The following is a 14,308-nucleotide window of genomic DNA, read 5'->3' on the forward strand; positions in this document are numbered from 1 at the left end:
ACCCTGTTGCCCAAATTAGAAATGTGTCAAGCCAAGACTTTTCCTTTTCTTCTTCCCATAGTATCCAACTGGTCATTAACTCTTATCTGTTCTGACTTTAAATAGTTTTCCGAACTATCCAGTGGCAAATGTTTAACAACCAGCTTTTGGCAGGATGGTGGGGGCAATAGGGGCTGTTGAGTGGCATCATCTAATTTCAAATGCCTTTTTTTTTAAAAATATTTTTTAAAGATTTTATTTATTTATGAGAGAGAGAGAGAGAGAGAGAGAGAGAGGCAGAGACACAGGCAGAGGGAGAGGCAGGCTCCATGCCGGGAGTCCAATGCAGGACTCGATCCCGAGGCTCCAGGATGGCGCCCTGGGCCAAAGGCAGGTGCCAAACTGCTGAGCCACCAGGGATCCCCTCAAATGCTTTTTATCTCTATTTCTGTTGCACACATCACACTATATTAAATCATTGATTTACCTGACTTCCTCCTTTTTAACTCCTCAGACAGGAACTATGAGGCTTGTGCTTAGGTAGTGTCTAGTAAGTGCTTAATAAATAAATAAAAAAGGGATCCCTGGGTGGCGCAGCTGTTTAGCGCCTGCCTTTGGCCTAGGGCGCGGTCCTAGAGACCTGGCATCAAATCCCACGTCAGGCTCCCGGTGCATGGAGCTTGCTTCTCCCTCTGCCTGTGTTTCTGCCTCTCTCTCTCTCTCTCTCTCTCTCTCTCTGTGCGACTATCATAAATAAAAAAATAAATAAATAAAAGAGTGAACGAGTGATGCACACGCTGGCCAACTTGACATATGTTTCTTCTTGATCCATTCAGCTGCAATAAATTTAAGAAAACAAAAGGAATTTGTGAGATCCTATGATCAAGTTAAAGGGAAATATTTTCCCAAAGTTAGTTAGCTATGCATATTGCTATAAAAACTAAAATCAAAGGAAATTAGTCTTGCAACCCAGAATACTTTTGATGATTCTTGCTTCCTCCTTATGTTGCTACCATTTATAATAAAATGTGGTAACAGTCTCTTTGCCTAATGTCATTGTTATTTATGATAAATGTAGGAAAGATTCCTGAAATTAACTTTGGTAAATGTGTGGGCAAAAAGACGATAAATGTTCCATTGGAAAATTATATTGACCTCAATGCAAAACTTGTATTATTTTCTAAGGCTGTGAGTTGTTTATTTAATAATTACAATTTGACTTTTATGGAAGAAGAAATAAAAAAGGATAAAAATGTATTGAGTATCTCCTAGGTATCAGGCATTTTTACAACTATTATTTCCTCTAATCTCCACAAAACTGAATTAGATATTGTATTAGTCAAGGTTTTCCAGAGAAAGATAGGTGGTGGTGGGTGGGGGAAAAGAGAGATGGATTTATTATAAGGAATTAGCTCAGGAAGTTATGGATGCTGATAACTTCCATGATCTTCCTTCTGCAAGCTAGAGACCTAGGGAATATGTTGGTCTTACAAAATTCTCCAGTCTTAGTCCAAAAGTCAGAACACCACAAGCACTAATGGAGTATGTCCCAGTCTGAGGGCAGGAGAAGACTAATATCCCAGCTCAAACAGTGAGACTGAGAAAACAAATTTTTCCTTACTCCACCTTCTTGTTCTAGTCACACCCTCAAAAAATTAGTTGAAGCCAGTCCTCACTGGGAAGAGCAACCTGTTTTACACCACAGTCTACCAATTCAGATGCTAATCTCCCCTGGAAACATCCTCACAGGCATACTAGGTAATAATGTTTAACCAGATATCCGGGCATCCTGCAGCCCAGTCATGTTGTCGCATAAAATTAACCGTCACAGATGTTATCCCAATTCTAGGTGGGGAATCTGAGGCTCAGAGGGTTAAGTAATTTGCCAAAGATTACATAGCCAGCAACTGTTAGACCAAATTCAAATACATGTCTTACTAACCCCAGAGCACCATTCTTCTACTAAACTAGTAGTTCTCAACTGGAGCAGTTTTATCCTTCAGGAGATACTCGGCAATATCTGGAGACATTTTTGATTTTCATAACTGGTGGGGGGAATGGGAGACTTGCTATGACATCTAATGGGTAGAAGTCAGGGATGTTGTTACATATCCTACATGCATTAGAATGCTAAACATCCTACATACGACAATGAATTGCCCACCCCAAAATGTTAATAGTGCCAAGAAAAAGAAACCCAGCACTAAACTATACTTTTTTATATTTTTACGGTTTTCCAAAACTGTACTATCCTACTAGCAGTAGAATCATAATAATAGGCTGATCTAAAATATATATGACCATAGTTCCATGTCTAATAAACACTGGTTAAATGAATAAATGTTAAATTTTGAATATAGAGGAAGGAAACTGCATTTTTCAATGACTTTTTTACATTAGCATTCACTGAGAGAATAAAATATTTTAAATTATTATCAATAATAGAGATGGAAAATAGATACCATTTATGTGCTTGAAGCATTAAATACCATGATATAAAATGTTTCATTCTGATACAATAAAATCATACAATATATTTTCACTGGGTCTAGTAGTTTAAAGAAAAAAGATAGCAGCAGTTCGTGGTTCATGAGATTCATAGAATTATCTCCAGCTTTAGAATTGTAAAATATTAGAACTAAAGGATCATTAAGGTCATCTGCTTCATTGTTCATCATGTAAAAATTGTATCTAAGAAAGGATAAGTGACCTGTCCAAGGACTTTGGCCACTGAAGGACAGTGTTAGAGCCAGAATTCAGCTCTCCTGACACTTATATGCTTTTTTCATTCCAAAGTGTTTTTCAATATCCCTGAAGTGTTAGAATGTAGGGTGTGGGGGTGTTGCTACATATTTTTATTTAAACATGCTCTTCATTCAAAGGAAATTGAATTTCTATGTTTTTGCCTTCTTTAGACTATAAAAAACATTATTGAAAGGGACTTTTGATATCAAATAACCCAGCTAACATTCTATGATGACTTATTTTTCCTCAACAGAAAAGGAAAATGTTTGCTATGTATGCAAAATCTTAAACCTTAAAATATTGGAACTCTTTATTTAAAAATTCAAAGTGAGTTCTGAATTTTTCCCAATAAGGAGTTTTTTCCTCCTTCCCTACATCTTTGTGTATGAAGTAAATGGAGATCTTTATTTGCACAGGAGCTGGGAAAGCACCAGAACAGAAACCAGGATAGCTGGGTTCAAGGCCAGTTCCCTTTCCTAACAGCTGTCAGACCTCCAGCATGTCCTGTCAATAGCCTTTCTAGCCCTGTTCTTCATCTGCCACATCATGGGGTTATTGTAAAGGTCAAATAAGATAATATTCCATTTTTAAATCTGTTTGGTAAACCCAAGGCACTTTGATAATATAAATTTCCAGTATTTGTTATACACCTTTGCTAGTTCTAAATAATGTTAATTTAAAAATATAAATGGAACACACATTCCACTGTTAGTACTCTGAATTTCTGAAGTTATGTATAGTCATTTTCAGAGGAGTTCCTTAGAGGAATTAAATTTAAGTCTCCAAGATGAATACATGTTATTTTCATTAAAAATGGAATAGATCAGTTTATTTAAGGTGATACAAGTTCATAGGTGATTTCAGTTTTCCCTCACATTGAATCTTTAATCTCCATTCTTCCAATATACTATTCCCTAGTCCAAGTGGCCCACCCTGTGGGATTTGAATGTTGGGATAGGTGAAAGTGCATTCTTATTTTTTCTAATATGATAAGGAAGTCTGTTCTAGCAACTATAGGCTCCTTTTCTTCAATAAAAACTTTATTTGCTAATGAAATTAGAACCAAAGACCGACCCATAGTAATTCCTATTGTCCTAGAAGTAGTAATAGCAATGGGGATATAAAGCAGATGAAGAAATGATGTGGATTACAGACTGTTCATTAAATGGGGTGGATGAAAAAAAAATTTTTTTAAATTAAATAAATAAATAAATAAATGGGGTGGATGAAACATATGCATATATTGCCACTTCCTGCTAAATGTTCCAGTATAATGATAGGAAAGGAAAAATAATAATATAAACTCACAATGACAAAGAAAAAAGAGAGGGTGACAAGAGAAAAGATATAGGCAAATTTTTAGAAGGTAGCAAGCAACTAGAAGAACAGGGAAAGCTTAAATCTAAGGATTTTCAGAGAAGGGTGCCATAAACAGAAGCCAGTTTATACTGCAGAACCCAGAAAAATTTCCAAGATTGGAGATACCAGGTAATTTGGAAATTGAGGCAAGGGTAGAGGCTGAAATCAGGAGGATTGGTTGAAACCTGTTGTATAAACAGAGATGCCAGATTCTTCCTCATGCTGGTATTGCCAGACCCCCCATTTCACCCTAAACAGGAAAGGGAGGTAATTCTCTGGTCCTGGGCTTTAGATAGACACCATGGACATGGAGGGTGGGATGTGATGTCATACAGAAATCTGGGGACAAAATGAGAGTCAACATATGCCCTGAGAGATTTCCAGTCCCTTCATTCCATCTCACAAAATGTAGCAACCGGGTTTTTATCCCAACCCCTGGAGTAGGAAGTATGATCTTCCCTAGAAAAAAATTATCTTCAAGGATTAAAATCTGACAATGACATTTAGGGCATCATATCAAAAGTGTCTCCAAGGTGACAAGCCCTGCCTGTGAAATATCTAACTGGCTTTTTAGTGACTTGCTACTAAATATTACCATACAACCAAAGACATTGGCCATCCGAGAAAAGCTTACAACATAAAAATCAAAGACCAAAGTAAACAAACCAGAAAAATGGATAATATGGAAACAGAAAATATAGAGTTCAAAGGAAATTTTTAAAATATTTAATATCCTCAAAAACAGAAGAGTATATATATCACACTAATGAAAAAAGAAGATAAAATTTAAAAGGGGAACATCAGGAAATAAGAAACTAAAAGTGTATGAGAAAAATATTTTAAAAATCAACAGTAGAGAAAAAAGATGAAATTGAGGAAGTTTCCCAGAATAAAATAAACAAGATGGAAAAAAGGAGCAAAAACTAAGTAAATTAGACAACCAACCTCCAAAGTCTGACATTTAACTATTACAAATTCCAGAAAGAAATTTTTTTAAAAAGACAAAATTATCAAAGAAGGGGAATCTGCTTCTCCCTCTCTTTCTCTGCAGCTCCTCTTGCTTGTGTTCTCTCTCTGTCAAATAAGTAAATAAAATCTTTTAAAAAAATTATCAAAGAATTAGCATGTAAAAATATCTCAGAACTGAAATATATGAATTTTTAAATTCAATGGGCCTAATGAGGGCCTAAAGCAAATTAAAAAGTATCCAAACCGGGGTGTTCGGCTGACTTAGAAGAGTATGCAACTTTTGGTTTCTGTTCATGAGTTCAAGCCCTGCATTGGGTGTAGAAATTATTAAAACTAAAAAATATTTTATTATTTGGCAGAGAGAGTGAGAGAGCAAAGCACAAGCGAGGGGAGCGGCAGGCAGAGGGAACTGGAGAAGCAGGCTCCCCATTTAGCAGGGAGCCTAATGTGGGGCTGATCCAGGGCTTGTTCGGAGGATCAACCTGAGCCCAAGGCTGACTTAACCAACTGAGCCACGCAGGTGCCCTTATTTCCAAAAAAAAAGGAGAATCCAAACTAAGACAGAGATTGTAATATTTTAGAATGCTAGAAACAAATATTAAAACTTGAAAAAAAAACTTAGAAGCTTACATAAAGAATAAAAAAAAATTCACATTTAAAAAATTCTGGGGAAAACCAATTCTTACTAGCAACACTGGAAATTAAAAGAAAATGGAACATGGTTTAAAATTCTGAGAAAAAAATTTTTTGATCTAAAATTCTATGTCCATCCAAACCATCTATCAAGTGAAGGATAAAAAACTCATGTTTTCTTGAAATGCAAAGTCTCAAAACTTCTGTCCCCTATGTATTATTTCTCAGGAAGCCTCTGGAGGATGTGCTCCATGAAAATGAGGGAGAATATCAAAAAAGAAAAACATAGGAACAAGAAGCAAGAACTCAAACACAGGAAAAGAGCAAAGGGAATTCCCAGGGTGGTGGTGACTAGCAATCCCGGGAGGAAAGCAGGGCAGCTAGCTCCCTGGGGTACTTCAGTCATGTGGAACAAGACAGCCAGCACCTGGAAGGGACATCTCCAAGGGGAAAATGGGACTTAAGGATTCTTTTATGGGTTTGTTGTTGTTGTTCTGTCTTTGTCATTGTTACCATACTAAAAGGAATTTTTAAATTTTGTTGGAAAATTTGGGAAGAATAAGCATACTTGGAAAAGTACATCAAAAAAGGAGGCAATTTCTAGATCCAGACAAAGCAAAATATTGTTCAAGAAATAAATCTAAGTTTGATTCAACACAGGAAATTACTACTTGGCTCAGCTATGAAGAATATACACATTGTCATAAATGTTAGTGATTGAAATAACAATTGTGATGTAATTATTTTAGGAAGAGAAAGGAGGGGAAGGAGAAGAGTATGTTTGTGCATGTGTGTGCATGCATGTGGTGTGTGTGAAGCAATAGCTGTTACAGTATTAAATCAATAGAATAATTTTTAACATCAATATATTTTAATACATATTTATTTTAAATATTCATTCAAGCATTTGTTTAGAAATATTGAGGTAACCAGCAGAAGAAATTGCTTACATTATAAACCTCAAAATATTATTTAAAGCTCTATGGATACACTTATGAATAAAAGATGACAAAAATAATTTAAAAGAGTCACCTAACTATTCCTAGGAGATCCAGAGAATCTCTTTTAATGACTGAAAACTCTGTTCCTAATCCCAGTTGGAGGTAGATTGCCAGCCTTAGAGATACTCTGCAGGGCAATGCACACTGCCCACTCCTTTTAAGAGAATTCCCAGGAGGCTAATTTACTTCACCTCTTTGAGCCTCGCTTGCCTCATATCTCAACTGAAAAAGTTCATTTGGAACAAACTAAACTCATATTCAAAGCGAATAAGTGAAACAGACCAGTGGTAAGTGCCAGCATTTCTCGTAGAGGATAATCTTTACTAAGATCCAGTCAGGAAGACCATTTGTTGCTAAGAGGCCCAGTGGTTCAAGACAAATTGAAAATCTGGGTTTTTACATGAACACTTTGGACTTTAAAATGCTAGCTTGAAATACACAGTTGCCTACCAAACCAAACCCATCTGCGGCCACCACCCACCCCCAAATTGCCAGTGTGATACCTCTAAATAAGATGAACACTGATGACTGCTCTAGGCAAGACTAGGTCTTATTCCTAAAACTCTGCATTGAATGTATGGGTTTCTCCACCACCAAAGAAGTGGGTTGTTTTATCCCTTTCTGACACACTATATTACTTCACTTTGTCACTTTTATCTTCACTGTGAACACTGACAAATCTTAACACACAAATCTGCATAGTGCCTTTATTTAAGGAAACACAGGCATAAACAGAGGTACGTTCAACCAAACACAGCTGGGCCAGAAAATCGAGGAGTCATTCTTACAGAGACACAATTGGGTAAAAACTTTCATTAATCCATCTTTCCAGACATGTTAGTGCACAAAGACAATAATCTCCTTTAAGTACAAAGGCAATATCAAGCTGAATATTTGCTAGGAAGATTATCTTTTACTCTTTCAAAAGGAAACCTTTACCCACCACTGCTAATTATCTTCTTGGTTTACAGGCCTAGAAAACATGAAGACTGTGCTTTTTTTCCTATACATTTTGGGAACTGCGGCTGCAATCCCGGTAAATATCCTTTTTTTCCTGTTGTTATATCTCTCCTTCTTGACATTTAATTTAGGCATCTTCTATTTAAAAAGAGAATGTGTTCACGTAGTGCATATATAGTGGTTTGAAATTCTCTTTTTTAATATTTTTCTTTCCCAACTAGGGAATGAATGACTAGAAAAGTTGAAATAAAATACATTTGAAAAGAATTCTTTTAGAACTACCAGGTTCTCCAAGATACAATAAATCGAAAGCTGAAAATGTTGATTATCAGTTACTAGGAAGGGGATATGCCAGGGCCCAAATGTCAAGAGAATGAGAAGAAATAAATTTTCCTATGGAAGTTCATCACTTAGTATGAGAAACCTAAGAAATTAGTCTAAGAAGTCTTGAGAGTGAATACCCATACTCTTCAGCAGCATTTTCTTCAAGTTCAAATATAAACCAGCTGATCAGTTCTGAGTCTGTAATAAAACAAGAACCAATGGTTAGGGGCAGGAAATGGTATGGTAATCATAAATCAGCTCCTAACTCATCTTTGGGGGTGATAGGGTGAGGGGGTGTCTGAAAACAGACAGAACTAGAACTTTTTTTTTTCACAGTCAGATATACTGGCCCCACCATTCACCCAGCAATAAATCATCCGCGCACAAATCAGAGTCATTTGAGGCTATGTCAGCAGCCTTAAAATAACCTGAAAGTTTTTGTTGTTGTTAATGGAACCATGGCTTGGATGATCGTTCAGATGTCTCCCAAATGATCCATAACATCTATAATCAAACCAAAGGATTTGTGCCATTTTTTTCTTTTTTGCCAAATGGAGGAATCAATCTCCTTTAACTAGACAAAGTAATTTCTCTCATCCCTTTTCTTTCTCATTCTCTACTATGTCCAGGATTCTGTCCTTGCTTTTTAGATAGCTGCTGGTGAACATTTGGTTGACAGATGTGTCAGCAAAGATAAACATCATGCCACCCAGACCAAGCAGTTCTTAGAAAACAGAATTTATGACAACACTGCTAGGAATTATGCTTAACTAGCTGGAGCTACTCCAGCTGAAATTATACATTGTCCTCTGAAATTACAAAAGTGGGATAAATTACGTTCAGCACAGAAAGAAGCTTCCACAAACCCATTGTTTTCTCCTTAAAGTGTATTTTGCCCTTGCGGCTGTTGCCACTATGTAAACAGACATCAAAACTGTTTTTCAACCAAATGTTAGAATAACACATCTACATAGAGACACATTTTAGACGTTTTCTCTTTAGGACAATTTGTTACGTGGATCTAATCAAAAGCTAAAAAGCTAAATATCTTCTCACTGGGTTTACCTACTAAAAATCTTGTATCATTTTCCTCACTTGCCTAAATTCTACAGAAGTAAGTGGTTTCGTGTGGGTAGGAGATTCCACACACATTTCCAGAGGCTATAGCTGTGGGAATAATAATAAACCAGAATTTGATCTCAGAAAATTTCTGAAAGAAGAAAAGCTGCCATGCTTTTTGTGCATTTCTTCCAGCTTGAGGAGTCAAAGCAGAGGAAGAAGGGTGCAGAGAGAGGGAGCAGTTCTCTACTAATAAGCCTATAATCTCCTCCATTCATTGCTTCCCATGATGCCCCTGCCAGCAACCTGCCAGACTGGCCACCGTTCCTTTTTCTTTCCCTCTTATAAATCGCTTCTTTGGAAATTTTTTCAAATGCCATTACTCCTTTTAATTGAGAAGGTGATCAGAAGCAAGAGAACAAACAGTATCTAAAATGAGTACTGTACTCCATGTCTTTCCTTATATTAAGTAATTGATACAACAGAATGTACTAATAAAGACAAATCAGTGCAAATAGAATCTGAATTTTGTACTAACGCCTAGATTTGCCTGACATCTGAGCATCCATAGCATCTGTCTAATAAAGATTTGTGGTAAATACCTGCTTATGGTATCGGACAGTTCATAGTGTTACCACTGTATCATATTACTGCTAGCAATAGTCATTTTTCATTGGGGTAACTTAACAATTTACAAACTATTATATATTATATATGCATAAACTTATCTTGATATTTCTACTCAACTTCACCTTGATAGATTCACAATTTGTCAAATGACAGGTAGATAGTTAATAGCAGAGTCAAGGCTTAAAGAGAGATCTCTTATCTCTAAATCCAGTTGTTAAACTTCTCAGTCATTTATCACTGCCAGCTCTTCATCTATGCCTTCAGTCTTGCTAGAAATAGAGCCATCCCTCTAGTTGAAATAATACTCCATAGTTGTTCTTCTCTATCAGAATTAGTGTACTGTTTCACACAATTTTTGAATTAGTTCTACATTTAATTATCTTTGTATAAGATATTATGAGATTTTTTGATGGATATAAGGCTGCTACTGCCAAGAAAATAAACAAATATTAAATAAAGATTTATACCTTTTCTGTAACCATCAGTGAGTACTTAAAAGTTAACCTAAGAAAATGTGCAGTATTATATCCTTTGGCTAATTTGACTTTCTGTTAAGCAACAGTTTTCAAAATTATAAAGTATGGATGTTTTTTAAAAGTTTGAAAAGCACAGAAAGTAATTCTAAAACTCTCAAAGAAGACTTTATTATTGCTCTGTTTCCTGTCTCTGCATATATAACTTTTTCTTAAATATGTTTGGGATTCTGTTTTAATTTAACATTATAATCTGGACATTTGTTTGTATTCTTAAAAATTCTTGAGAATATCTTTTAAGTGATATTATGTATGAGGCGTATTGCTACTAATAATGATAATAAAAGAGTAACTAGAAATTTTAAACATTAACATCTAGACATGAATAATATGAGCCAATTTCTAATTTTTTCAGACAAATGCAAGGTTCCTGTCTGATCATTCCAAACCAACTGCTGATTCTTTGAGTTCCATCCAACAAGCTGAAATATTAGTAACACCTAACAACACTGCAATCCCTGTGTTAGGGGTTGAAGATGCAGAAAATGAAAAGGAAATTGCAGTATCTATAGACCATCCCAACCATGAGGTAAAAGTAACATGGTTACACCATTATAATTTTAAAAGTTTCCAATTTACTTCATTCTCACTCATCTCAGCTTAATTTTTAAAAGATGATGATCACATCAACTGTCTCCAATCACCAGAAAAACTGTGAGAATTAGCGAGTTTTACACCTTCGGCCAAGGTGCTATATAATCCTGTCAGTTCACAAAATTCAAATTCAGGTTAAACTTGTAGTTATAGAATATAAAGAACGTCCTATATGGGTTTGCCTGATATTACGTGAAGAAAAAGAATAATAAATATTAGGTATTGGCTTGTGAATTATAAATATGATGCAAATATTCCATTATAATTTGTTTCAAAAGCAAACTTCTTTTCTTTTAAGGCTGAAAAATCTTCAGTACTAAAGTCAAAGGAGGAAAATCATGACCAGTCAGCAGATCAGGGGCAGAGTTACAGCCAAGAGCTTGGATTACAGGATGAAGAAGAAAGTGAAAGTGACTTAAGCGAGAATTTGGAGTATATGCCATCTGAACGTACATTGGACCTAAAAGAAGATATGGGTGAGCCTCAAATGAAAAAACTCTCAGAGAACATTGATCTCCTTGCTCCTAATACTAGTTCCATTGTAGATCCTAACCATCAAGAAAGCATCACAAAAACAGAAAAAGAACAAGAACAACCAATAAATGATTTACATCCTCAGCTGAACAAGAGCAACAAGCATAGCCAAGATGTAAGTGATCAAGGAAACCAAGAGCAGGACTCAAATATTCCCAATGGAGAAGGGGAAGAAGACCCAGGTGAAGTTGGTACCCACAGCAATAACCAAGAAAGGGAGAGAATGTTTCCCAAGGAACATTCTAACATCAAGGAGGAGGAAGACCGTACCCAATCTGATGATGTTTTGGAAGAGTCCAATCAACCAACTCAAGTAAGCAAGATGCAGAAAGATGAATCTGAGCAGGGTAACCAAGAACAAGAAGAGGATAGTTCCAATGCAGAAATGGAAGATGAAACTGCATCAAAAATTAATAAACACAATCAAGATGCTGAATGGCAGAGCCAAGAAGAAAAACCTGAAGTTATCAGCAACCATGAGGAGATAGATAAAAAGACTGTTTCTGAGGCTCTGCTTGTGAAGCCTACTGAAGATGGTAACATCATGCCTAGAAATCATGGAGCTAATGATGATGGTGATGATGAGCCCAGACACGATGCAAGTGATGACTATGAATTCATCCCAAGTGAGGCCTTTATAGAGGCCGAAAGATCTCAGTCCATTTCCTATCACCTCAAATATGAAGAAGAAAGAGAAAGAGAAAGAGCACGTGAGAATGGAAATGTGGATGCCAGTGAACCTGGAGAATACCAAGGGGTGAGATTCTTTACAATGATGCTTTTCCAATAGAGTAGTTAGCTTTATCAAGAACTATCCATGACCTTTCTGTGTGCTCTCACAGTCTCCTATGCCTTTCTCTATCAGTACATTACTAAAATATATTAAAATTATTTATTTTCCTCTGCATCTTCATCACTAGGCTGAAAGTTCCTGTTTTATTTGGGTTCCCCTAGAAGCAGATCCTGGATTTTAGTACAGTTTATTTGAGAAGTTCAGGAAACAAAGAGGAGAGGAATATGATAAACAAGGAAAGGAAGCTAATCAAATGTACATCATTAAACCGACATAAAACACATTGCTCTGAATTACCCCATTTGGAGAGTGAGAGAGCTGGGATATTTATACAGACTGAGAATTGCTAGGAGAGGTGTTAATTCCCCAGCACTTTCGGTCTGTCCTTTGAGCAGGCCAAATATACTGCCATGGTTTTTCAGGCACATAGATGCAGATACAGGCAGTTGAAAGTGCCTGGAGCTCACTAGAATGATAAACTCTGACAGATATGAGGGATGGAAGACACTGATGACTACCGCTGTAATGTCTTGAGAGTAGATGCCATGTAATATTTAAGTTGAATCATCAATGTCTAGGAAAAAACCTCTAACATAATAAGAGATCGAGGAATATTTGTTGATTTAGCTATAAAGATTAAGAATAAAGACTTCAAAAAAAAAAAAAAAGAATAAAGACTTCAGCTACAACTTGATTAAGCAAACACACACCAAAATGATAATCAGGAAACTGCAGCAGAGTGGGAGTAGGGGAAAAGCATACTGTTATTGATTGTTTAATCATTTGGAGCTTTCATGCAAAACCCCAGCAGCCACCCACCAGGAGGACTTGACATAGCTTTTGGTGGCCAAGGTCAATAGTAACTTTGATTACCGAGAACTCTGCTGCCACTTTAAGGTAAGAGTTTTATTACACTTTAGAAACCTGGTAAGAAACCTGGGGCACCAGGGTGGCTCAGTTGGTTAAGCACCCAACTCGTGGTTTCAGTTAAGGTCCTGATCTCCGGATCGTGAGATCAAGCCCCATGTAGGAATCTGTGCTCAATGTGGATTGCGCTTGAGTTTCTTTCTCCCTCTCCTTCTGCCCCTCTCTCCCATGCTTGTTCTCTGTCTCTCTCCCTCTCTCTCTAAAATAAATAAATAAATAAATAAATAAATAAATAAATAAATAAATAAATCTTTTTTAAAAAGGGACCTGGTAAGAAACCTTTATCAACAGCTTCATAGAGATTACTGATGGAATTGTGTCTTAACTATGGAATCACATGATAATAGTACATTTCTACTGTTTTCCCAAATCCAAAGGGAAGGTTCCAGCTTTGTTCCCAATGTTAGTTCCAACTTTTATTGAGTAATCCCCAGAGATATAGTGCTGAATCCAGTTCAAGATACAAATGGCTCCTGTTCTCAAAGAGTTACTATCTCCACAAGTTATATTTGTCTTTTTGATCTGAAATGATCTGGGTATGAAACGCTTTGTGAAGGTATAATACAAATACGTAATACAAGTTATGTAGTAGCTTTTCCCCTAACTAGACTTTAGCTTCTGCTCTTGTTATTCAAAGGCCAAGAAAGCAGAGAGCTCACTGAATGAAGACGAAAGTTCATATGAAAACAACAGAATGGTGCACGATGTTGGTGAGTAGAGACTAAGCAAGCGACTTGTGATTTATCAAGGAGGAAATGGAATGGCCACATTAGGCTCTCCTCAGTCCATCATTTGTCGTTGCTTCACAGAAATCTTTTCCCAAATCCTCCCTAAGGAAATGCTCTTGTAAATTGTTGACATTCTCTTGGACACATTTGATATACAACTATGGGAAAACGTGTTTACAAGCTGGAAATCTTGTAATATTAGTATGAAAGCTAGATTCTTTTTTTCCTAAATCCTTTTGCTTCCGAGAAGAATAATTCTACCTTATTCGATTTCAAGTCCATAACTTACTAATGAATTTAGACCCCATATTTAATTCAGACCTAATTCTGAATCGCATACCCCAATCACAAACATTTTTAATTTCACCACCATAAAATTCTCATGGCCTATTTAACTTATGATCAGTTTGGACAACCTTGAAGTGTGGACTCCAGATTATGGCCATTGTAAGCAGGCCACGAAGAGCTATTTGTTCTTTTTATGTTTTGTTTGTTTGTTTGTTCTTTTTAAATCCCCAATTCAAACTGCAGAGAAAATCT

At 36.3% G+C, this 14,308-nt stretch overlaps 1 protein-coding gene across 24 annotated transcripts in view; it reads left to right on the forward strand.

Moving 5' to 3' along the window:
* The window catches only part of SPARCL1 (SPARC like 1), a 43,920-nt gene that overhangs the window by 18,221 nt on the left and 11,391 nt on the right, over window positions 1-14,308 (forward strand). For 17 of the 24 annotated variants that reach the window (XM_025998116.2, XM_025998117.2, XM_072754965.1 and 14 more), the window contains 4 exons: window positions 7,658-7,722; window positions 10,548-10,721; window positions 11,085-12,077; window positions 13,678-13,750. In XM_025998116.2, the coding sequence (XP_025853901.2) occupies window positions 7,669-7,722; window positions 10,548-10,721; window positions 11,085-12,077; window positions 13,678-13,750 (1,294 nt within the window). In that variant the 5' untranslated portion in view covers window positions 7,658-7,668. The remainder of the gene's footprint in view (window positions 1-7,657; window positions 7,723-10,547; window positions 10,722-11,084; window positions 12,078-13,677; window positions 13,751-14,308) is intronic. The other 7 variants (XM_072754976.1, XM_072754975.1, XM_072754972.1 and 4 more) reach the window with 1 other exon arrangement.

The sequence above is a fragment of the Vulpes vulpes genome, chromosome 4, assembly GCF_048418805.1.
Source record: "Vulpes vulpes isolate BD-2025 chromosome 4, VulVul3, whole genome shotgun sequence".
NCBI lineage: Eukaryota > Metazoa > Chordata > Mammalia > Carnivora > Canidae > Vulpes > Vulpes vulpes.